The sequence below is a fragment of the Cervus canadensis genome, chromosome 18 (assembly GCF_019320065.1).
Source record: "Cervus canadensis isolate Bull #8, Minnesota chromosome 18, ASM1932006v1, whole genome shotgun sequence".
Classification (NCBI taxonomy): domain Eukaryota; kingdom Metazoa; phylum Chordata; class Mammalia; order Artiodactyla; family Cervidae; genus Cervus; species Cervus canadensis.
This window is the reverse complement of record NC_057403.1, coordinates 23,378,839-23,401,089: the sequence shown is the minus strand read 5'-3', so window position 1 is coordinate 23,401,089 and position 22,251 is coordinate 23,378,839. Positions and strand designations below refer to the sequence as shown.

The window sequence follows — 22,251 nt, the reverse complement described above, 5'->3', positions numbered from 1 at the left end:
CTGGTGGCAGGAAAGTGTTCTGAGGCCAGATCATGCAGGTCTTTGTAGAACAGGGCACATCAGCTTTGGCGTTTACTCCAAGTGAGACTAAGAGCCTCAGAGTTCTAAACAGAGAAACTGCACGCTAAGATTTCCATTAAAAAAGATCACACTAATGTGATGCCCTGTTAAATATTCCTGCCAAGACCAGGGGTCGGCCAACTTCTCCTGGAAAGTGCCGAAGAGTAAATATTTTAGGCCTTGCAGGTCACACAGTCTCTGTTACAACTCAGTCACTTCTCAGTTCTGCCACAGGACAGCAAAGAGCAGTCACAGATAATTGGTAAGTGAATAGGCATGGTGTTCCAATAAAACTTTATTTATAAAAATAGGAGGCCAGGCCATAGTTTGCCTACCTTGATTCAGACCTAATTTCCAGTTTACAGGAAATACAGGCACAGAAGAACAAAGAGAACAGTGCCAAAAGACAATAATATGACACATGCAGAGTACGGGGCATCCTACAAGACAACCAGCCTGGCTTGTCAAAAAAGAAAAAAAAAAAAAATCATGTCGTGGCAGGGGAAGAGACACAGAGGTTAAACTAGATTAAAACGGGACACAGACAGCATGTACCTTGGTTTATCAAATCCTAGTCTGAAAAACAACATTTTGAGGACAACTGGGGAAATTTAACTATGGCTCAGATCTGGGGAGGACGTTAGTAAATATTAATGTTACAAATAATCACCTCTGGTGTGATAAGGGCACCAAGATTCTGTAGAAGAAACTCCTTATTCTTAGGCGATGCCTGCTGATCTATTAAGGAGGAAAGTGTCACGAAGTATGAACAGAAGTTCAAGTTTCAGCATAAAATGCAGCCACATGAGGCCAGCATGGCACACGCTCAACTGCTGAACCTAAGCGCAGGGGATCTAGCTGTTCATTTGAGACAGTGGTCTTTTACCTGTTCCGTCCGTCCTGAAACAACAAGTCATGGCAGGGAGCTGCGCTGGGGAGAGCCCGCTGGGGGAGGAAGCGAGCAGGCTGCCGTAGCGGCGACCACTCACCAGAGTGGCCCCGTCGGCCCCCCCGCCCCCCCCCCGCTCCTCAGGCTCAGGCCTGGCAAAGCAGCGAGCACAGTCACGAGCAGAGCAGCCTCCCTCTCCTGGGTTTCTGACTCGTACCTTCCCTAGGGTTAAGGTCAGGAATCTGGGGTCTGGTCTCAGAGCGACCCCATCAGATTTCTCTCCAGAGGCAGCAGCAGGTACTAAGAAAAGGAGGAAAGTGGGGGCACTCCAGTCCCTACGGTCTTGGTAAAGGGATTCTTCCCCACGCCAAAGAGCATGGCATTACGAAAATGGAAACTAGAGTAGGTCTCTTGCTACTAAAACTCTGCCGGCTCCCCACGGCTCCTGCTCCAGGCTTGCAAAGTGTGTGCCAGGTACTGCTGAGTCCAGGGCTTCCTGTTTATCATCCCCCTGAATCTTTCAGCAACCGTGTGACAAACCCCAATTGATTCACTGCTTGCCAAGCCCTGTGGGGACCTCCATCTGGAGCCCAGGCGCCGGCTGAGCTCGCCAGCTTCAAGGCCTCCGCTTCCCCTCTTCCAAGACCCCTAGCCCTGATTCTTTAGTCATGCAGAAGCCTTTGTGGTCCCTGGGATGACAGGCTGCCTTGCATCCAGGCTTTTTCATAGGCTGGTCCCTTTTCCCAAAGCCACCTTCTTCTTCCTATCTCCACAACGGACTCCTCCCCCATTTCTCAAAACTCAGCCCAACACCTAGACCCTATGCCCCTTCTGATCCCAACTGGCTTTTACTGGCAGGACATGTTTCCTGTGTCCAGTTTTCATCTGAGTAATATCTCAGGGGGCCTGAGATGACCATTCTGTTCCCCATAGTGGGGCAAGTATATTTTCAACCTTGGGAAGCTTTGCAATGACACAGTTTAGATTACAGTAGCATGTCTTTTCGCTCTAGAAATGCACTACCCACAAGGGCAGCCACTAGCCCTAGGTGGCTATTTAAATTAATTAAGTAAAATACAAAATTCTGTTTCTCAGCTTCATGAGCCACGTTCACATGCTCAGCAGGCACACGTGACTAGTGGCTACCCTGCTGGACACTGCATTTCTACCATGGCAGAAGCTTCTCTTGGACAGCACTGATTTAGGGTGCTCCAGAGGATCAGCTGAATCCTCACCCCAAAGACAAGCTAAAAAAATGTTTCTCAAAATGAAAGCCACACGGGTTCGAACCCTGGTCAGTGAATTAAGATCCCACATGCCGCATGGCAGCCAAAAAAAAAGGAAAAAAAAAATCTATCAAAGTGAAGGCCAAAGGGACAACATGAGGGAAAAATATTTGCCACTCGTTGCAAACGGGCTAAGCTCTCTAATATATAAAGAGCTTTCACAAATAAATAAGCAAAAGACCAAGTACCCCAAAGAAAAACAGACAAAGGACATGAACAGACAATTCAGAAACAGAAACTCACATGGCCCTTGAACACACAACATGTAAGGACACACACTCACCAAACGTTTGGTAAAAAGTTGAATGTTTGAAAACACAGGCTGTGAGAACCCTCTTAGACATAGGCATAACCCTCTTAGAATTCTATTACGCCTAATACCAATACAATTGGTAATAAAAATTACCAATGCATACTCCCTGTGACCCAGTAATTCCACATCTAAGAATCCACCTTACAGATTCACCTGCATGTATGTCAAACAAGGTAACCACAAGTTGTTTCACTGTGGCATTGCTTCTCCCATCCAAGTACTAACCAGGCCCAACCCTGCTTAGCTTCTGAGATTAGACAAGATCGGGCGTGTTCAGGGTGGTATGGCCTGTAGACTGTGGCACTGCTTCTAATGAGCCCAAAAGGCTGAAACAACCCCAATCACCATTAATAAAGAACTGCTAAACTCAGGGACACAGATGTGCACCTGTTAAAAAGAAAAATGCAGCAGCAGCATCTCTATATATACATAGAAGCAGAGAGAGTCCCCAAGATACATTAAATAAAACAACAATTTGGGCATGGTGTCACCTTTTGTATAAAAAGAAAAAACAAGAGGAGCAGGGCACAGAAGTGATATCTGAACGAGCTTGTCCATACTCATTGAGAAGAAGATCCCATAGGACACGTAAGAACAGCAGGCAATTTGTGGGTGGGGGATATGGCGTGCGGGGCTGAAGTGAGAGTGAAGCTTTCACTAGACACCTCCTCGTGCTGTTTTGCATTTGTGAACTAGGTGAAGCTGCTATCTCTTCTCATTAGTAAGTTGATCTTTTAGAAAACAGAATCTCTGGACCACCTGCCTCTATATCAATGGAGATGCTCATTAAAAAGGCAGCTCCCTGACCCTCTGCAGGTCTCCAGATAAGCAGAGGCCCTGAAGAGGCCCAGAGTGCCTCACTGCTAACAAACTGTCGTGATTCCAGCACACCCTCCCATTGAGGACACAGAACGGGGAGAACCCCTGCTCCTCCTAGCTCACACAAGGGCTGAGATGGGAAACTCCTAGGTAGGGACTCAGGGGAATCTCTCCCTCTGTACCCCTCGCCTCAAACTGAGCCTGGCTCCTCCCAAAGGGCGGCCACGCTGAGGCCCCAACTTGCCTCTCGTCCGGGGAGTCAACATGGAAGGTCCTCTCGATGACTGTGGTCCACTGCAGACAGCGAATGACGAAGGTATTCGGTCGAGGTCTCTCGGTCTTCATCAGCTGGCATTCTACAGAAGAGGGGTGTGAGCAGAGTGTGAGGGGCAGCCCGCGTTCCCCAAGTCACCCCCGTGTGCCAGTCCTGTGACATTACTGACCAAGAGAGCCTGTCCCTACAGGTCGTGTGTGTGTGTGTGTGTGTGTCTGTCCCTACAGGTCCAGTGTGTGTGTGTGTGTGTGTGTGTGTGTGCGCCTGTCCCTACAGGTCCAGTGTGTGTGTGTGTGTGTGTGTGTGTGCGCCTGTCCCTACAGGTCCAGTGTGTGTGTGTGTGTGTGTGTGTGTGTGTGTGTGTGTGTGTGTGTGTGCGTGTGTGTGTGTAAGGGGGACCGCCCACCCAACGGTGATGGGTCACTGGTCAGGGCTGTGATGCGGGATGGTGGGGCATCCAGAGGCAGCCAACCCCGTCCAAGGGCTCAGAAGGCTTTCCCAGAGGAAGGGCATCCCTGTACTGAGCCCTGAAGGCAGCAGAGGGCATTGGGTACAGAAGCCTAGAGCTGAGAGAGGGCCCGGTGTACTTAGGGAAGAGCAAATCCCATGTGAGGAGAGAAGGGAGAGACGGGCTGGAGAAGTGAGCGGGGGCTGGCCTGCAAGGCTCGGGGGCATGGAGAGGAACCTGGACTGTGTCCTGAGGGAGCAGGAAGAAACAAGAACTTAGACCCTCTGGTTGTTGTGTAGAGGTGACAGAGAAGGGAGGCTGGAAGCCCAGGGAGGGCATGGGGCCATCCAGAGTAGGGGAGGGGAGGGAAAGCAGGCAGACCACAGGGCCACAGTGGGGTGCATAGAAGCATCTGGATCACCGTCCTGGCCTGAGGATGAGAGGCAACAAGGCCCTCCTGGAGGAGATGGGGGGAGAAGTTCAGGGAGGGAGAGGGGACTCAAAGGATGGTGTGCCTCATGGAGGGGATCTCACGGCAGGACACTCAAGGATACCCAAGGAGAGATGTGCAGAAAAGCAGCTCAGGCCAGGTGGGGAGTTTGGGAGGGCAGCTGGGGCCAGGGACGGCCGTGCCGGGGTCACCAGCACACGGGAAAGCCACCAAGGCAGGGCTTTAAGCAGGACGGAGAGGTGAGTGGGGCTGGATCCCAGAAAGAGCAGGCGGGCTGCTCGAGAGGCGAGGCTGGGGACGAGGCTAGAGCAGGAGCCGGGGGGAGAGGCCCGTGTCTGGGCTACGTCAGGGCAGTAGAGATGAGTGACTCTGAAACGTTCTTAGGGGGTGTGACAAGAATGTGGTGACCCACTGGGTCAGCGGAGAAGGAAGGTGACGGCGGCGGGAGGGCAGGTTCTGTGAGGCCCAGGCAGGGGTTCTGCACGGGCCAGGCTTTCACTGATCAGCTTCCGGCTAGAAGGCTCAGCCTCAGGTACCACAGAGGGGCCAGAAGGCTGCTAAGTGCCCCAACTCCTTTCTTCCTCCTGCTCTCCACTGGCGATCAACACAGCCCCCAGGCCCAGGAAACACAGAGGTGGAGCAGGAGAGGGTGGAAAACAGACCTGGGAGCAAACAGACCCCAGACAGGCCTACAGCCTGGAACAAACACGCCCCACGTGCCCCCAAGACGCACCTGCGACAGAGAAGTTGTTTAAGGGGGGCAGGGTCTGGTCGGGGGCCTCAGGCCGCTCCTTATAGCCAATGAAGGAGCCGTCGCTCTTCAGCAGGAAGTACCGGGGCCGCCAGGTCTTGATATATTCACCTGAACAGGCAGGGTGGGAGGGAGAGAGGTCAGGGCAGCCAGCCCCGCGGGACAGTGCCTGGCAAGGGGCCCCACACTGGGAGGAGGACGGACAAGAGGGTGAGGAGTGTGCTTCTCCCGGAGAAACCCTCCAGGCGGCCCCAGCTGACGCAGGCTGGGCGCTGGGCTGGGCCCAGTGATCCAGAGGTCACGCCTGGCAGGAAGGCGCCGCACCGCCCCGGGGCACCAGCTGCCTCACAGTGTGGCCAGCAGTAAGCCATCCTCGCCAGAGCATGGCCCAGTCCCAAGGGAGGCCCAGGCTGCTAACATACATGCCTTGTGGCCCCAGAGGGCCAAATCCCATGGGCGGGTATTCACTCTACAGCTGCGTGGGGGGATCAAATGTCAAAACACTGTGCCAGGCCGGGTATTACTGCTGCTGTGCCCTCCAGGTGCTCCTTGACTCCTTCCATTTGTTCTAACCATGAATATCCAAGCACCCCGTGTACGTACATATACACACACACACACTCCTCAGAGAGGTGGCTAAGCACTAAAATGAAATGGGGAAACACATATCTGCACAAAAACACATATATAAATACCCATAGCAACATTATTCATAATAGTAAAGAGCAGAAACTCCAAAGTGCATCCACTAACAAATGGATAAGTGAAATGTGGCATATCCATATGATGGAATATTAATATTACTTGGTCATTAAAAGAAATGAAGTATTGGGAATTCCCTGCCAGTCCAGTGGTTAGGGCTCTGTACTTCCAATGCAGAGGGTGAGGGTTCGACCCCTTGTCGGGGAACTAAAATCCAATACGCAATGCGGCCAAAAAAAGTATTGATACATGAAGTATTAATACACGCTACAAGGTGGATGAACCTATATACAGAAAAATTACAAAAATCCACAAAACAATTACTAGAGCTAACAAATTCCGCAAGATCAACACACAAAAACAAATTGTGTTTCTATACACTAGCAATAAATAATCCAAAAAAGAAAACAAATCCATTTACAACAGCACAAGTAGGCAACAATTTATACACTAAAAACTACAAAACAGGGGCTTCCCTGCTGGCTCACTGGTAAAGAATCTGCCTGCCAATGCAGGAGACCCAAGTTCAATCCCTGGTCCTGCAAGACCCAAATGCCTCAAAGCAACTAAGCCCATGCTCCACAACTATTGAGCCTGTGCCAGAGCCTGTGCGCCAAAACTATTGAGCCCATGTTCCACAACTACTGAAGCTAGTGTGCCCTAGAGCCCACACTCCGCAACAAGAGAAACCACTGCAATAAAAAGCCTGCACACCACAACTAGAGTAGCCCCTGCTTGCTGCAATTAGAAAAAAGCCTGAGGAAAAAAAATAATAATAAAAAAAAAGAAAAAAGCCTGTACAGCAACGTAGACCTAGCACAGCCAAAAATAAATAAATAGAAATCATTAAAAACAAACAAACAAAAAAAAAACACTGCTGAAAGAAACTAAAGACCTAAATAAATGCAAAGATCCTGTGTCATGAATTGAGACTTGATATTAAGATTGCAATACTACCCAAAGCCATTTACATACAGATTTAACACATTCCCTATCAAAATCCAATAGCCTTTTTTTGCTGTCGAGGAAGAATCAACCCTCAAATTTACATGGAATTCAAATTCATGCGGCAAGGGGTTCCAAATAGCCAAAGCAATGTTGAAAAAGAACAAAGGGAAAGGACTCATACTTCCTGATTTCAAAACTTACTACAAAGCTACAATAATCAAATCAGTGTGGTATAGGATAGCCATACAGACCAAAGGAGTAGAACTGAGAGTCAAAAAATAAATCTACACAACTATGGGCAACTAATTTTCAACTACAGTACTAAGACCATTCCATTGGGGAAGACCAGTCTCTGCAACAAATAGTACTGGGACAACTGGATATCTGCGCGCAAAAGAACAGAGATGGAACTCTACACCATATTTTAAAAATTAACTCAAAGTGGATCTACCTAAAAATAAGAACTAAAACTATAAAACTCTTAGAAAAATACACAGGTAAATCTCTGTGACCTTGAACTTGGCAACAGATTCTTAGATATGACAACAAAGGGAAAAAAATAAAGTGGACTCATTGAAATAAAAAATTTTGTACAAAAGATGTTATCACAAAAATAAAAAGACAACCAACCAATAGAATGGATGAAAATATTTGCATATCATATGTCTCATAAGAGTCTAGTATCCAGAATACATAATGAACTTTACACCTCGGCAACAACTAAAAAAAAAAAAATGCAAAAAATGGGTGAAGGACTTCCCAGGTGGCTCAGTGGTTAAGAATCCACATGCCAATGTAGGAGATACAGGAGATACCGTTTTGATCCTGGATTGGAAAGATCCCTTGGAGGAGGAAACGGCAACCCACTCCAGTATTCTTCCCTGGAGAATCCCATGGACAGAGAAGCCTGGTGGGCTACAGCCCAAGGGGTCACAAGGAGTCAGACACAATTGAGCACGCATGCGGTGCCTAAACACTATACATGAAGGACTATAAAGGTATTTCTCCAAAGACAAACAATGACCAAAAAACATATAAAAAGATGCTTAACACCATCAGTCATTAGGGAAATGTAAATCAAAACCATGATGAAACACCACTTAACACCCACCAGGATGGCTTTTATTAAAAACAAACAACAAAAACTCAAAAGAAAAATAGCAGGTGTGGGTGAGGATTTGGAGAAACTGAACCCTTATGCACTGCTGGTGGGAACATAAAATGGTGCCGCCCTGTGCAACTGTGGCATTCCCTCAGAGTCTGATACAGAATATACTGTGGACCACATGTACAGAATGTGTGATCCAGATATTTTATGTATTTTTTCTATATTATCTAACTACATAGAATACACTAGATTATAAGCAATATAATCTAATACATACCTATTGGGGCTTCCCTGGCAGTTCAGTGGTAAAGAACCCACCTGCCAATGCAGGAGACGTGGGTTCAATCCCTGAGCTGGGAAGATCCCCTGAAGAAGGAAATGGCGACACTCCAGGATTCTTGCCTGGTGATTCCCATGGACAGTGGAGACTGGTGGGCTACAGTCCATGGGGTCGCAAAGAGTCGGACATGACTGAGTGACTAAACAATAGATATGTATGTCCCTGCAATTCCACTCCTAGGTGTATACCCCCCAAAATTGAAAACAAGTACTCAAATATCTGTATGCAAATATTCATAGCAACACTATTCACAACAGCCAAAAGGTAGGAATAACTCAGCTGTCCATCAATGGACATACAGATAAACAAAATGTGATATACTGATACAACGAAACATTGTTTGGCTATAAAAAGGAATGAAGTACTGTCTGACACATGCTACAGCATAGAGGAACCTTACAAACCTTCTGCTCAGTGAAAGAAACCAGACTTCAGCAGCCACATGTTGTATGATTCATTTATATGAAATGTCCAAAATAAGTACATCCATAAAGACAGAAAACAAACTGGTGGCTGCCAGGGGCTGGGAAGAGGAGAATGAAAACTGCCTGCTTCAGGCGCTGGGGGCAGCCTTTCAGGCAGATGAAAACACTCTGGAACTAGACAGAGCTAGTGGTTACACAATGCTGTCAAAGCAGTAAAAGCCACTGGTTGTGCACTTTAAAACACTTAATTCTGTGCTGTGTAAATCTTACCTCAATTTGAGAAACAAAAACAAAACTAGACAAATTCATAGATGCTACTGGAGGTTAGGAGAGCGGTTACTGCTTGCAAGAGGCAGACACCCTTCTGGGGATTGACTTACTCTATTCCTGACCTGGACACAGGTTTTGGAGTGAGTTTACGATCTGGGCACTTACCTGTGGGGTTTTATATGTCGGTAACAAGCTACAAAAAACCAGAAGGAAAAACATCCTCACAACAATCCCATTTTACAGACAGGGAAACTGAGGCACAAAGAGGTTCCAGTGCTTGCCTGAGGCTCATGGTTGTTAACTGGGAGAGCTGGGATTGGAACCTGCGTTTGCTCTGTCCAGAGTCATTGACACTGTCTGCTTGTAAGCTGGCAGACGCTGCCTGGCCCGGAGGCTGTGTCAGAAAGGGGACCTGCACGCGGCATGAAGGACCCGGTCCCTGAGTGGACCTTGCTGAGCGAGAGGCAGCTTGTAAGCCAGGCGCTGGCGCAGGCCTTGGAGCCTGGACCGTGGCACTGCCACCCCCCTGCCGGAGCCCCAGGCACCTCAGTCTTCCTGCTGAGCTGCAGCTTCCGGTCTGCAGGACGGTGCCCACCGCACGGGGCCTCCTGCGAACACAGCCCCAGGCCCGGCACAGAGTGGGCAGAGCGGGCACACAGTGAGCTGAGCTGCTGTTATTTCAACCACCAGGAGTAGGGCAGGGTGGCGCACGTGTCTGAAGAGTGGCAGGGCCCACCTTGCCCTGCCCACCACTGCTGGCTGCTGCTCGGAACGACAGGCACTGGGAGGCCCAGGAGAGATGTGCGTGAGCGTGTATGGGTACGGCACAAAGCCGAGACAGAAGGTCATCTCAGCACCATGTCTGGGCCCCCGGAGATGAACTGAGACACTGAAGGCCTGGGAGGGGCTGAGATCCACTCAGTGGCACCAGCAGCCTCGGGAGCCACTGCCCGGCCATAGTTCTCCAGCCACCTCCGGAGCGCTCCCACCCCAGCCTAGAGAGCCACAGGCCTCAGAAAACTCAGGAGCCGGAGACCTGGCACACCTTATTACACTCATACCATCCACACACATGATCCCAAGCAGCCATTCAACAGATATTAAGTGCCTACTGCATGCCAAGCACTTTTCCAAGGCACTGCTCTCATGAAGCTGACACTCTCAGAGGCCTGGGCTATTGACCCATTTTACAGAGGGGAAACCAAGGCTCAGAGAGATGACACAGTCACACTGAAGGAAATGGCAGAGCCGGGGTTAGAACTTTGACACCTGCCAAGGTGCAGAAAGCTCCATCATCAGCCCCAAACTCAAGGCCCAGTCCGGGCAGGTAGGCCAAGGGGCCTTGAATACCACCCTGCCTGGGAAGGGCAGTAGGGAAGGCTCCGTTCTTGCTCGTGCGGGGTTGGGGTGGGGGATCCTCAGCACCACTCTGGGTGGGCGGGCTGGGACAGTGCAGGGTGCACGGGTACTTCTCCCAGTTTCTGCAGGGCCAGCCCACCAGCTTCCCAGCCTGCCTCAAGCATGCCCAGCCCACTCCCCTCCACCAACTCGGCCCCCTTCACCCATGCCCCCGTTAACTGTGGGGCTCACTCCCTTGCCTCCTTCAGATCTTTATTCAAACACCCGCTTCTTGGTGAGGCCCTCCCTGACCAGCCCCTCTCTGACGGCCCCCTCACCCCTCCCCTCACACTGCTGTTTCCCTCCAAGGCACCAGCCACCACTGGGCACACTCGTGTACTCAGGTGCCCCTGTCTCTCCCATTAACGTATGACACCAACACAAGGACGGGAACTGTGGGCTGTCTGGTTCACTGCTGTATCCCCAGCGCCTAGAACATGCCTGAAACACGGGAGCTGCTTGATGCATGTCTGCCAAGTGAATGAGAGCGTGCAGACGTGGCCCCCTCAGGTCAGGCGCCCCACTCTGCAGGGAAAGGTCCACGGAAGCTAGGACAGCCAGCCTCCTTCACCCCTGGGTGCCTGGACAAGCTGGCTCTCGGCCTGTGCTTCTTCCCAGCTGCCTAGTATGGCACTGAGCCCGTTCAGTGCGGTGGTGCTGGGGCAGAGGCCTGGGGCCCCAGGGTCGAGTCTCTTGTAAGTGACTTCATTTCTTAGCCACCCTCCAGCACAACCAGACCTGGTCCCGAGCTCGCGCACAACATCCTGGGCTTCCGAACGCCAGGCGAGTTCCAGCCCCTTCCACGGCTTCAGGCGCCGTCGGTCTGGTGCTGTGTCACGGCTCTGCCTGCCTCCTCCGGCTCGCACTCGCTCACTCTGCTCTGGCCACCCTGGCCCACTCTGTTTCCAGGCACACGCCCCCCGCTTTGTCCTCGCTGCCCCATTCCCTGGGACACCCCTGCCTGGCTATCTGCATAGCCTGCTCCCTCACCTTCTCCTGGCCTTCATATACTGGTCCCTCCTCAGAGCCGCTTCCATGAACCCCTTCTTTCTCCAGCGTTCCCCTCAGAGTTCCTACTCTTCACAATGGCATGTATCATCACCTGACATCACGTCTGTCTATCAGTTTATTGTTTGTCCCCCGTCCCTCAATGGATCGCACACTCCGTGAGGACACCACAGTGCCCCCAGAGCCTGCGATAGCCAGCCTGGCACACCATGCACTCTGTCAGTATTTGCTGAATGAATAAATGCTGGATATTGCCTCACTGTGTTACTTTAGCTAAGTGACTTACCTGCTCTAGGCCTCAGTTTCTTCATCTATAAAATGGGACCATGAACAGGAACACTTATGCAGAGGCAGAGTTTGAGGCCTGGCCTGGGCGCTCATGCAGGGGGTCAGCAAGGCCTGGAGACTCAGGCCCAGGCGCAGCCACAGCTCCTCCGTCCAGACTACTTTCAAAGAGTTCATGACAGGGGCTGGAAAGAAGCCACTGGCGGGGGCGGGCAGACAGGCAGGGCTCAGAATGCTGGCTCCTCAGGTGGTAAAGACCCCGTACCTGTGCCTCTCAGGGCACAGCTGCCAGGAGAGCTGGGGCAAAAGGGAGAGACGTGCAATCCCGTGAGTAAACACAGCCCCTTACCGCGCTTATGGAGCCAGCCTTCTTTGATGACAGACACCTCGTTCATGGTGGCAGCGTGACACGCTGTCACCTCACTTGGGACAGCTCAGGGCAGCAGGACATGCAGGAGGTGCGCTGGACAGAGCACAGCCTGCAAGACAAGAGAGGAGCCCGTCAGTCAGAGCGGCAGGGGGACTGGCAGCAACCCCTTCCCTTGGGACACCCTGCCTGAAGCCCCTCTGGCGGCTCTGCCAGGGTGGAGCCAGGGAGGGTAGGGAGAGACCAGCCCGCGGGGCCCAGGCTGGTGGAGGGGGGCAGTGAGAGGCGGTCGGGTCCCTAGGAACCGTCTTGGGGAGGAAAGGACATGACCTTGCCCTCAGAGCCCTCCTCTGGAAGGAGCAGAGGGCCTTGGCTGTGCCCGCGCCCCGTACCCAGGACCCCTTGCCCAGCAAGGCAGCCCCACCACCGCCACTCCTGACTAGGTGGGAGGCTCCACCCCCTGCGTCACTCCAGGCCCCGCGCTGAGGTCACCTGGGATGAATCAGACAGCCCGGGGCACCTGAGGGCGTGCTCAAAGCCACCAGGATCTGCCTGCCACCCCCAAACACACACACACACACACACACACACACACACACGCTTATACTCTCTACTTTCCAAACCAGGCGCCACCAACCTGCCACCTTTAGCAAACCGAGTACCACCCCCCTACCCAGCACCAGGCCACGTCATGTCACTCCCTCAGCCTCCTGGTCCCCACCAGCTGACAAAGGAAAGGAAGGTCTCCGTGCTCCGATCTTTAACAAGAAAGGAACCTACTGCGTAAGCACTTATCTGGGGCCTGGGAGCCAGTCCTGGGGGCTTGACCAAGGCCCTGGTCCTTCCCCGAGACTTCTGCTTCTGTCCTCATGGACCGGCAGCCGACAGACTGACGGACGCCGAGGCCGCTGCTTCGTCTCAGGTTCCCGGGGCGGAGGGGAGAAGCGGGGGAGGCAGCCACCAGCTGGGCCCCTACCTGGAGCCACAGGCCTGGCTGGGGGCCATGGAGCCCAAGGCGCCTTTCGCCTTTCCTGGCCTGGGGTTATTTGCGGACAGCAGGTCAGGAGCTACGGTGGCCCCCAGAGAAGCGGCAGCTGGCCCTGGGGACACCGTGGGCATCAGCTTTCTCTCGTGCCCCAGGGGAGCTGGTGGGCCGGACACACTACTGCCTGGCATGTGACGGTGGCAGGCTGCCCAGGCCCCGGGCAGAGGGAAGGGAGGTGAGCGGGAGGAAGCCGGAGGAAGACAAGATGGACAGTGACAGGGAAGTAAACAGCGGGTGAGAAACCATGTCCTGGACTCGGGGCTGCAAAGACGGGGCCCAGAAGGGGCTCCCTCCCCTGGCAGGTACGGCGGCACCCCAGGGGCTCACCCAGGGACTGAACACACCCAGGACCACCAGACCCTCACTCCGAAATGCCCCCCAGTCTGTGGTTCGACCCTAATGCGACCAGGGTCTCCAGCCCAGCCTCCTGACCAGGTGGCTCAGGTCCAGCGCCGTCCCCTCCCACGAGGACTTGCCCCACCTCCTTCTGGGCCTCCCACCCTCCAATCTGTTTCCCATTCAGCAGCCTGACAGACCCTCAAATCTGACCTGTGCTTTCCCACGGGCCTCGGCAAAGAGCCAGGCTCCCCAGCTTGGGATTCCGGGGCCCTCAGGCCCTGACCTCCGCTGCCCGCCACCCCAGCTCAGCCCCACGGTCCCCACCACCCATCCACCGGCTTCCGGATCACCTCTCCAGCCCCACCTCCCCTCCCACCCAGGCTTCCTCCCTGGGTGCCCAGCCCCTGCTCCCCACCCCTATACTCCACCTGAATCTGACCGTGTCCTTCTCTGCTCACAGCTCCATGGCTCCCCAGAGTGCGCAGAACACACACAAAAGACAAAGTCTTTTCCACCAGAGAAGGCCCCACGTAAGTCGAGAGGCACCTAGAAAGCCCTCAAGAAGGCTAATAACCACGACAAGGATGATCACACACCAGCCACCACCCACCTCCCCAGTTCCTCCCCGACTCCCCCTCTCTGCCAGGTTTCTGTCGCTCAGGCCTCCATCCCCAAAACCTTTTGTGTACTGGGGTTCTCCCTCTTCTCTGAGGTCTCAGCTGAACCAACGCCTCCTCCAGGAAGCCTTCCTGACCTCAGAGGCTGCACTGGGCGCTGTGTGCCCCGTGATCAACTCTCCCCACACCTACAGGCGCTGATTCAGCACACCAGTCCCACGTCTGGCTGCCCACTGAAGGCACAATGGATAAACCCAAGTCTCAGGAGGGGACACGTGTACACCCGTGGTGGACTCACGCTGACTATGGCAGAGACCAACACAGCATTGTAAAGCAACCATCCTCCGATTCAAAATAAATAAGTAAATAAGAGACACAACAGAGTTCGCTCTCTCTTCCTCTGCCACGTGAGGACACAGCAAGATGGCAGCCATCAGCAACCAGGAAGTCAGCACCCAGCAGGAACCAGCCCTGTGGACGCCCTGAGCGTGGGCTTCTCAGCCCTGAGAATTGGGAGAAAGTAAAGGTCTGCTCTTCAAGCAAAAAAAAAAAAAAAAAAAATCTCCCCAAAAGATCTCCAGCCCAAGACCAAACACAGCCACAGAAACAATTCCAGGGTCTGTTCACGCCACCGATCTTTTTCTGAGTATGTTCTAAGCTTCAGACTCTATCCTGCGTGCCAGAAACAGCGCATCTCTAAGACACAGCTCCTGCCTTCAAGAAGGTCACGTTCCAGTGCGGAAGCCAGACAATATACAGGACACAAGGTCTGAGGGTGGCAAAGAAGAACGAACAGGGGAAAGGAGGACCGGAATGGCTGCTGCATTAGCCACGTGGTAGGGGGGACACGTGAGCCAACACCTGAATTAATCGGGGCCGGGGGTGGGGGGCACGTGGCCATGTGGAAGGAACAGATTTCAGGCAGGGGAACAGCAAGTGCAAAGCCCTGAGGAGGCCTGGGAAGGAGCTCCGGGAATGTGGAGAAGCGCCCAGAGGCTGGCCCAGGGTGAGGGGCTGGGACAGGGAGAACACTCAGGGCCTGGAGGCAGGTGTGCTGGGAAGTTCAGAATTCCTCTCCAACACAGGGGCCAACACCACACTTTTGCCAGGTGTGAGCTCCATTCAGAATAGGGCTGGGTTCCCAAACTGGGCTGGGATGGAGAACCCAGGGGCCAAAGGAAGAGCAGATGTACAGGTAAAGACAGGGACCCCAGGCCCACTCGCAGCCCCCCCCCTTCTCTCCGCCCCCTGGCCCAGCAACTTCACCTCTTAGAGACGCTGTGAGCAGCACCCCTGTGCACAGAGGCTCGGCCCCCTGCCTGGCCCCCAGCGAACATGCAAACACATGGCTGCCTCGATCAGAGACAGACGTGAAGGCGGCCAGGTGTGGCTGAGGTTGCAGAATCCAAGGGCCGGTGCCAGCCGGGTGGCCTTGAGCCCGAGGGTACGCCTCCAGTCTCCCCGGATCGCTCCCACCCCCCACGCCCCCAGAGGGCCATGCCCGTGCCCAGCAGACGCTGACACAGGGGAGGCTTTTACCTTGGGTCTCCCAGCTGGCTGCTGCTCAGCACGCCAGAGCCACTTGTTACATTCTCACTTCAGCAACTAAGCAGCCAGCAGCAGCCAGGGCAGGGGGAGGACCTGGAAGAGCCCCTGTATCCTGCCTGGATCCTGCCCGGCCTCCCCCAGAGGGTGGCGTCTCTGCTGAGGTTTCTGACGCAGTCCCATGGTGATGAAACACAAGCACCACGGCCAAGAAGATGGCCTGCTCCCTGGGGAGCTGCGGGCGGAGGACACCCAGCACACAGGGGCCTGCTGGGCCGCGGCCTGCGTGCCCCATGCTGGGGGCCCCAACCCCACTCACTGCTGCCTGGGGTGTATGGGCTTCATTCGGCTGAGGGTCTGGGTAGGAGCTGGAGCTGTGGGTTAGAGGCGTGCCACCTGGGAGGCAAGGTGAAAAGAGAAAGGGCACCTCACAGGAGGGAACCCACACACGTAACGAAGGACTGCGTGCAATATCCTTAGTTATGGGGAAATGCACATCGAAACCATCTGCTGGGATGGCTAAAAATTCAAAACCTGACAATGCCAAGCGTTGTCAAGAATGTAAGAGGGCTTGGGGGCTAGGGGGTTCCCTGGTGGCTCAGAGATAAAGAATCCACCTGCCAACGCAGGAGACATGGGTTCAATTCCTGGTACTGAAAGACCCCACATGCCGCGGAGCACCTAAGCCCGTGCGCTGCAACTACTGAGCGCCCTAGAGCCCATGCTCCACAACAAGAGGAGTCACTGTTAACAAGAAGCCCGTGCACCTCAATGACGATTAGCCCCTGCTCGAAGCAACCAGAGAAAAGCCTGTACAGCAATGAAGACCCAACACAGCCAAAAATAAACGAATAAGTAAATAAAAATTTTTTTTAAAAAAGAATGTTTCAAAGGGGGACTTTCCTGGTGGTCCAGTGCTTAAGGATCACCTTCCTATGTGGGGGATGTGAGTTCAATCCCTGACCGAGGAACTAAGATCCCACGTGCCAAGGGCAACTGAGCCTGTGCACCAAGATGAATGCCCACGCATGACGCAACCAAGGCCCGACACGGCCAAGTAAACAGGCCTTTCAAAAAATCAATAAGTAAAAACCGCTAAAAGAATGCAAAGGAACTGCTACTGGTGGGAGTATAAAACAGTTCCACCACTATGGAAGACTGTTTGGCAATAAGAATTAAAGCTCAACATATCCCTACCCCATGACCCAGCAACTCCATGGCCCTCCAACCGAAATGGGTGTATTTGTTTACTAAACGGCGTGTACTAGATCGTCCACAGCAGCAGCATTCTCAGTAACCTCAAAACTGGAAACAGACCAGGTATCCACCCGCAAGAGAATGGATAAACAAACTAAGGTAAATTCATAGAGCTCAAGGCCACTCAGCAAGGAAGAGGATCCAGCTCCTGAAGCCTACAACAGGATGAAGCGTGAGAACTTCACCTGCAGTGACAGAAGCCAGATGCGAAATGACCCACTGAGCGCGAGTCCACGGACTGCAAGCTCAAAACGGGCAACGTGACACGATTTCTCACTAGTGAAACTGTGCAGAAGGTCCAGGAAGCAAACATCCACAGGTCAGGAGAGCTGTTACATTCGGGAGTGTCAGAGGAGGGGGGGTTTCTGGGAGCTGACAATGTTCTGTTGTGATTACAGAGCATCACTTTTACAATTATTTGTCATACTGTATGGTTTAAAACACGTTGGAGATACCTTTCTGTATTTTATGACGAAGTAACAACAACAACAAAAGAACCTGGGTTTGGTCCGGGGGCCTGGACGGTAACAGGAAGTTAAACTCAGGCTTCCCGGCCTCCAGGGCCCCCTCGGACCCCAGGCTAGCTCGCCTGGATGTTCACCTCAAGGCCAGTCACCGATGAAGAAGGAAGAGGAATCTAGGGTCTGGATTTCAACCCCAGGCCCTGCTGCGCCTTGGCCCTAGTGAGCCTTAGTGCTCCCATCTGTACAATGATCCAGCCAGAGGAAGGACACGCGCCCTGAAGGGTGGGGCTTGAGTTTGGGTGAGTATTTCTAACACAGAAGGAAGCTGAATGGGAATGAAAATCACCACCTGCTGCGGTCAGCTCTCAGCAGGGAAGAGAGGTGACTGGAGACAGGTCCCTAAAGGGGCTCTGACTGCACCAGCAGGGTTTGATTTTTAAGTATCTGCTAAGTACATGGTAAATATCACTGACTCGTTCCACAGTATGTCTCACTCTCCTCCATTTGTTCTTTTTTTTTTTTTTTTTTAATTTTTGGCTTTATTTCCACCTGTCTGCCTCGTAGGTCTTATTTCTCAATGATTTCCAAACTGCCTTGAGGTTTCATCTCACCCTGCTGGTGTCATGTCCATTAGAGGCGATTTACAGGATGACGCAGGGTGGCGGATGACAAGGCAGGGGAGAGAGAGAGGCTGTCTCGTCCTACCTGGCAGCCGCTGGAAGGGGTTGGGCCCTGGAAAGCTTCCTTCCAGACCTCCTCTTCCTCCAGTGTAAAATCAGGATCGCTGTGGTTCCTGCCACTAGGGGGACTGTGTGGCCTAGGTGAGCTCAGTGCTTCTGTCCTCCCCGTCTCCACTCCAGGATCCTTGACCACGTGGTCAGAGGAAACTGCTCTCCCCCAAACCCTGCCATGCCCCATCTCACCTAGAGTAAAAGAAGCCACAGTCCTTGCAGCAGCCCCAGAACCCTCTTCTGCATCATCTCTTCACTCCTCCAAACACTCCATGGCACTGGTGCCTCCGACATACCAGAGGCTTCCTCCCCCACCTGCGCTCCTGCCCCCGACCACAGGACCCTTGCACATGCTACCCCCTCAGTGAGAACTGTCTTCTTCAAGTCTCTGCGGGCCCCACCTGGCTTTCTTGAGCCTCTGTTCACATGTCTCCTCCTATGCGAAGTCACCCTGTCCTCCATAGTCAAGTGTGTACCTATTACCTTTCACAAAAGTGAGGCGCTTATCATCACTGGCATGACTGTACACGTTTACTTGTTCACAAGTTTACTGTCGACCTCGCTCCACTGTGACGTCAGCACGGTGGGGGCAGGGCTCCAGCCTGCTCGGGCACCGCTGGGTCCTCAGCATCTCCCAGCGCTGGGTCCCCAGTGGGCACTCATAACTATCTGTGGAATGAATGTATGTGAGAGAGAAGCCCTATGCCCAGAACGTGCTCAAAATCAGTTAAATTCCTTTCCCTGCCACTTGTCAAGTCTCTCTCTCATCTCCTCTCTCTGACCTGCTTTCTACACCAGACAGCACAGATGGGATGAGGGGGAAGCAGAAGCGCTGCATCTCCTGGAGCTGCAGACAGTGAGGAGGGGGCGCCTTCCTGACACCCTGATCCCCCAGGAGCCTGTCACCCACCCTGTAATCTGCGCCTTACCTACTCCCAGGAGGACTTGCTCGGGAGGGAAATTCAATAGGCACCCGTCGTTCGACAGGCAGCGTCTGCCGGTGGGCATCTGGGCAGGCAAAACAACTCCCTCACTCACCACCTGCGGCTCCGGAAACCGGCCCCATGTTCTGTGAGGGCCCGTCAGCAAAACTGATAAAGTAGAAAACGCACATGTCCTCAGAGCAATTTCTCTTGCACAAATCACTTATGCGGGTGCACAGAGGTTCTCAGGCGGAGTTTCTCAACCTCAGCACCAGTGACATTTAGATAATTCTTGTCATGGGGCTGTCCTGAGAACTGGAAGGGGTTTGCGGCATCCTGGTCTCTGCTTGCTAAAACCAGCAGCATGACCTCCCCAGGAGGTCATGACCATCAAATATGTCTTCAGACATGACCCAGTGTCCCTTGGGGGCCAAGCCAACAGGTGAGAATGCCGTTCTGAGGATATTGTTGCTGGAATAGTGAAACCCAGGGAGCAGTCTAAAGGCCCACAACATCATCCCAACGGCTGACATTATGCCAGTACTAAGCAGCGTCAACGCCTACGCAGCACTTGGCACATGTCAGGCGCACCTAAGTGTTTTGTACATGCCAATTCAACTCTCACAGAAACCCTATACGGCAGGTACTCTTTAGCTGAGGATTTTTTTTTAATCTTCTTGTATAATTATACTAAAATTTTTTTGTTTTCTGGCCACCCCACATGGCTTACAGGATCTTAGTTTCCCAACCAGGGACTGAACCCCAGCCCTACAGTGAAAAAGCAACATACTAACCACTAGACCTCCAGGGAATTCCAAGCCCTCTTATCCTCTCCATCTTCATGAAGAAACTAGCCACCAGAGTGAAAGGACTTGCCCCATCACCTGATCAGGAAGTTCGGAGCTGGGCTGGGACCACACAGCACCACGTGGCTGGTGGAGTTATTGTTCAGTTGCTCAGTCGTGTCCGACTCTTTGCAACCCCATGGACTACAGCACTGCCAGGCTTCCCTGTCCTTCACCATCTCCCGGAGCGTGCTCAAACTCATGTCCACTGAGTCAGTGATGCCATCCAACCATCTCAACCTCTGTCACCCTCTTCTTCGCTTGCCCTCAAGCTTTTCCTGCATCAGTCTTTTCCAAAAAGTCGGCTCTTCACATCAGGTGGTCACAGCACTGGAGCTACAGCTTCAGCCCTTTCAATGAAATGTTCAGGCTGGTGGCGTTAGGGAGACCTGGATTCAGGTCCCTGTGCCTCAACTTCTAGCCTCCGCAAGTCTCAGTTCCATTCTCTGTGCAGTGAGGATGACAGCAGCACCTCTGCTACAGGCTCCTGTGTGGGAAGGGCCCAGCCCAGCACCCCACCCTCCAGGAGGGTCCACCCCCTGGCAGAACACAACCAGGCGTCCCACGTGCGAGACCCAAGCTGGACGTGAGGCGCTGACACTCCCGTCAGTGTTCAGTGTGCTCCCGCACAAGACTATCGACCTGATCCCTTTCTGAAGCACAAACGTGTCCCCACCACATCACCTCAACTGGGACCTGCTTCTTTTTTCATGAGCTGACATTACTGAGATCGACAGGCATCACACAATCCACGTATAACTTCATTTGCAGCATCCTTGGCAGAAAAGCAGTTATACGATCAACAACAGATCTTATGAGGAATAGAGGCTTCCACAGGAGGGCAGGAGGTCCACGGTAAATGTCATGTGCAGAGAAGGAACTGTGCCGAAGAGCCAAGAGGGGCAGAGTAACGGGAGCAGGAGTGAAGGTGGCCTTGGGAAACAAATGCATCTCAGCCTCAGCTCCGCCACCTGCCGTGTGACCTTGGGTAGGTGCTCCCCCTTCTCCACCAGTTTCCTCATTCGCAGCTTAGAGATAACAAAGCTCCAAGGTTGCTATGAGGATTAAATGAGTTCATCCACGTGAGGTCCTTCAAACAGTGCCTGAGACAGTGACTGCACAACACCTATCACCTGTCATCCTTTCCCCTGAAGGCAGAGACACGGGAACACGACACGCTTCTGCACCGTGAACTTCTACCGACACTGCCTCCTTGGTGAGCAGGCGGCGCTGAAGACACCTTTCTCTCTCTTCATCACCACACGCTCCCCCATCCTCCCCATCTGTCTACTTGGAGCAGGTAGGACTGAAGGCAGGCTGAAGATGTGGGTGGGCTGCAAACAACACTGGGACAGAATAAGCATCAGAGCAGGCTTCCTTCTGTTCCCTGCCAACATCGGCCTTAGAGCACCCACAGAAACCATGTCAAATGTTTGAGTCTGCCTGGCCACAGACCCAAAACACGCTGAGAGCACCATGCTACAGCCAGTTCAGTTCAGTTCAGTCACTCAGTCGTGTCCAACTCTTTGCAACCCCACGGACTCCCGGAGTTTACTCAAACTCACATCCAGTGAGCTGGTGATGCCATCCAGCCATCTCATCCTCTGTTGTCCCCTTCTCCTCCCACCTTCAATCTTGCCCAGCATCAGGGTCTTTTCAAATGAACCAGTTCTTGCCATTAGGTGGCCAAAGTATTGGAGTTTCAGCTTTAGCATCAGTGCTTCCAATGAATATTCAGGACTGATTTCCTTTAGAATGGACTGGTTGGATCTCCTTGCTGTCCAAGGGACTCTCAAGTCTTCTGCAACACCACAATCAAAAGCAGCAATTCTTCGGCGCTCAGCTTTCTTTATAGTCCAACTCTCACATCCATACACGACTGCCGGAAAAACCATAGTTTTGACCAGACAGACCTTTGTTGGCAAAGTAATGTCTCTGCTTTTTAACATGCTGTCTAGGTTGGTCATAGCTTTTCTTCCAAGGAGCAAGCATCTTTTAATTTCATGGCTGCAGTCACCACCTGCAGCCAGAGGGACCCTGAGACTCAGCTCAGCTCTGGGATCACATCACAGACCCTTATGAAGGCCGCAATGGCCCACTTGAGGAAGTCCCTGCCTGTTCTCCAGCCTCACTGGTCAGTATGCTCCCCCCACCAACGTCCCCTTTACTCCTTGCTCTCTCCCTGCCTCCACCCCAGGGCCTTTGCACATGCTAGTTCCCCTGGTGGACACAGTGCTTACCCATCTTCACGTGCTAAACCCTCGTTTCCTCAGGGAAGCCTGTCCTGACTGCCCCCAGCCCACAAGTCACAGGCCTTCAGAGCTCGGCTTTCCTGTCTCCTCA

The 22,251-nt window shown here is 52.9% G+C and overlaps 1 protein-coding gene and 1 long non-coding RNA gene across 4 annotated transcripts in view; one reads left to right on the top strand and one right to left on the bottom strand.

The window, feature by feature from the left end:
- The window catches only part of AKT2 (AKT serine/threonine kinase 2), a 46,775-nt gene that overhangs the window by 14,005 nt on the left and 10,519 nt on the right, over positions 1-22,251 (bottom strand). For 2 of the 3 annotated variants that reach the window (XM_043435630.1, XM_043435629.1), the window contains 3 exons: positions 12,125-12,254; positions 5,274-5,402; positions 3,612-3,723 (listed from right to left, as the gene is read on the bottom strand). In XM_043435630.1, coding sequence (XP_043291565.1) covers positions 3,612-3,723; positions 5,274-5,402; positions 12,125-12,170 — 287 coding nt within the window. In that variant the 5' untranslated portion in view covers positions 12,171-12,254. Of the gene's footprint in view, positions 1-3,611; positions 3,724-5,273; positions 5,403-12,124; positions 12,255-12,933; positions 13,091-22,251 lie in introns of those variants that run through there. The other variant, XM_043435631.1, reaches the window with a different exon arrangement.
- On the top strand, positions 13,353-14,477 carry LOC122420501. The gene is made up of 3 exons (XR_006263299.1): positions 13,353-13,489; positions 13,987-14,056; positions 14,338-14,477. It is a non-coding gene; the product is annotated as an uncharacterized LOC122420501 (long non-coding RNA).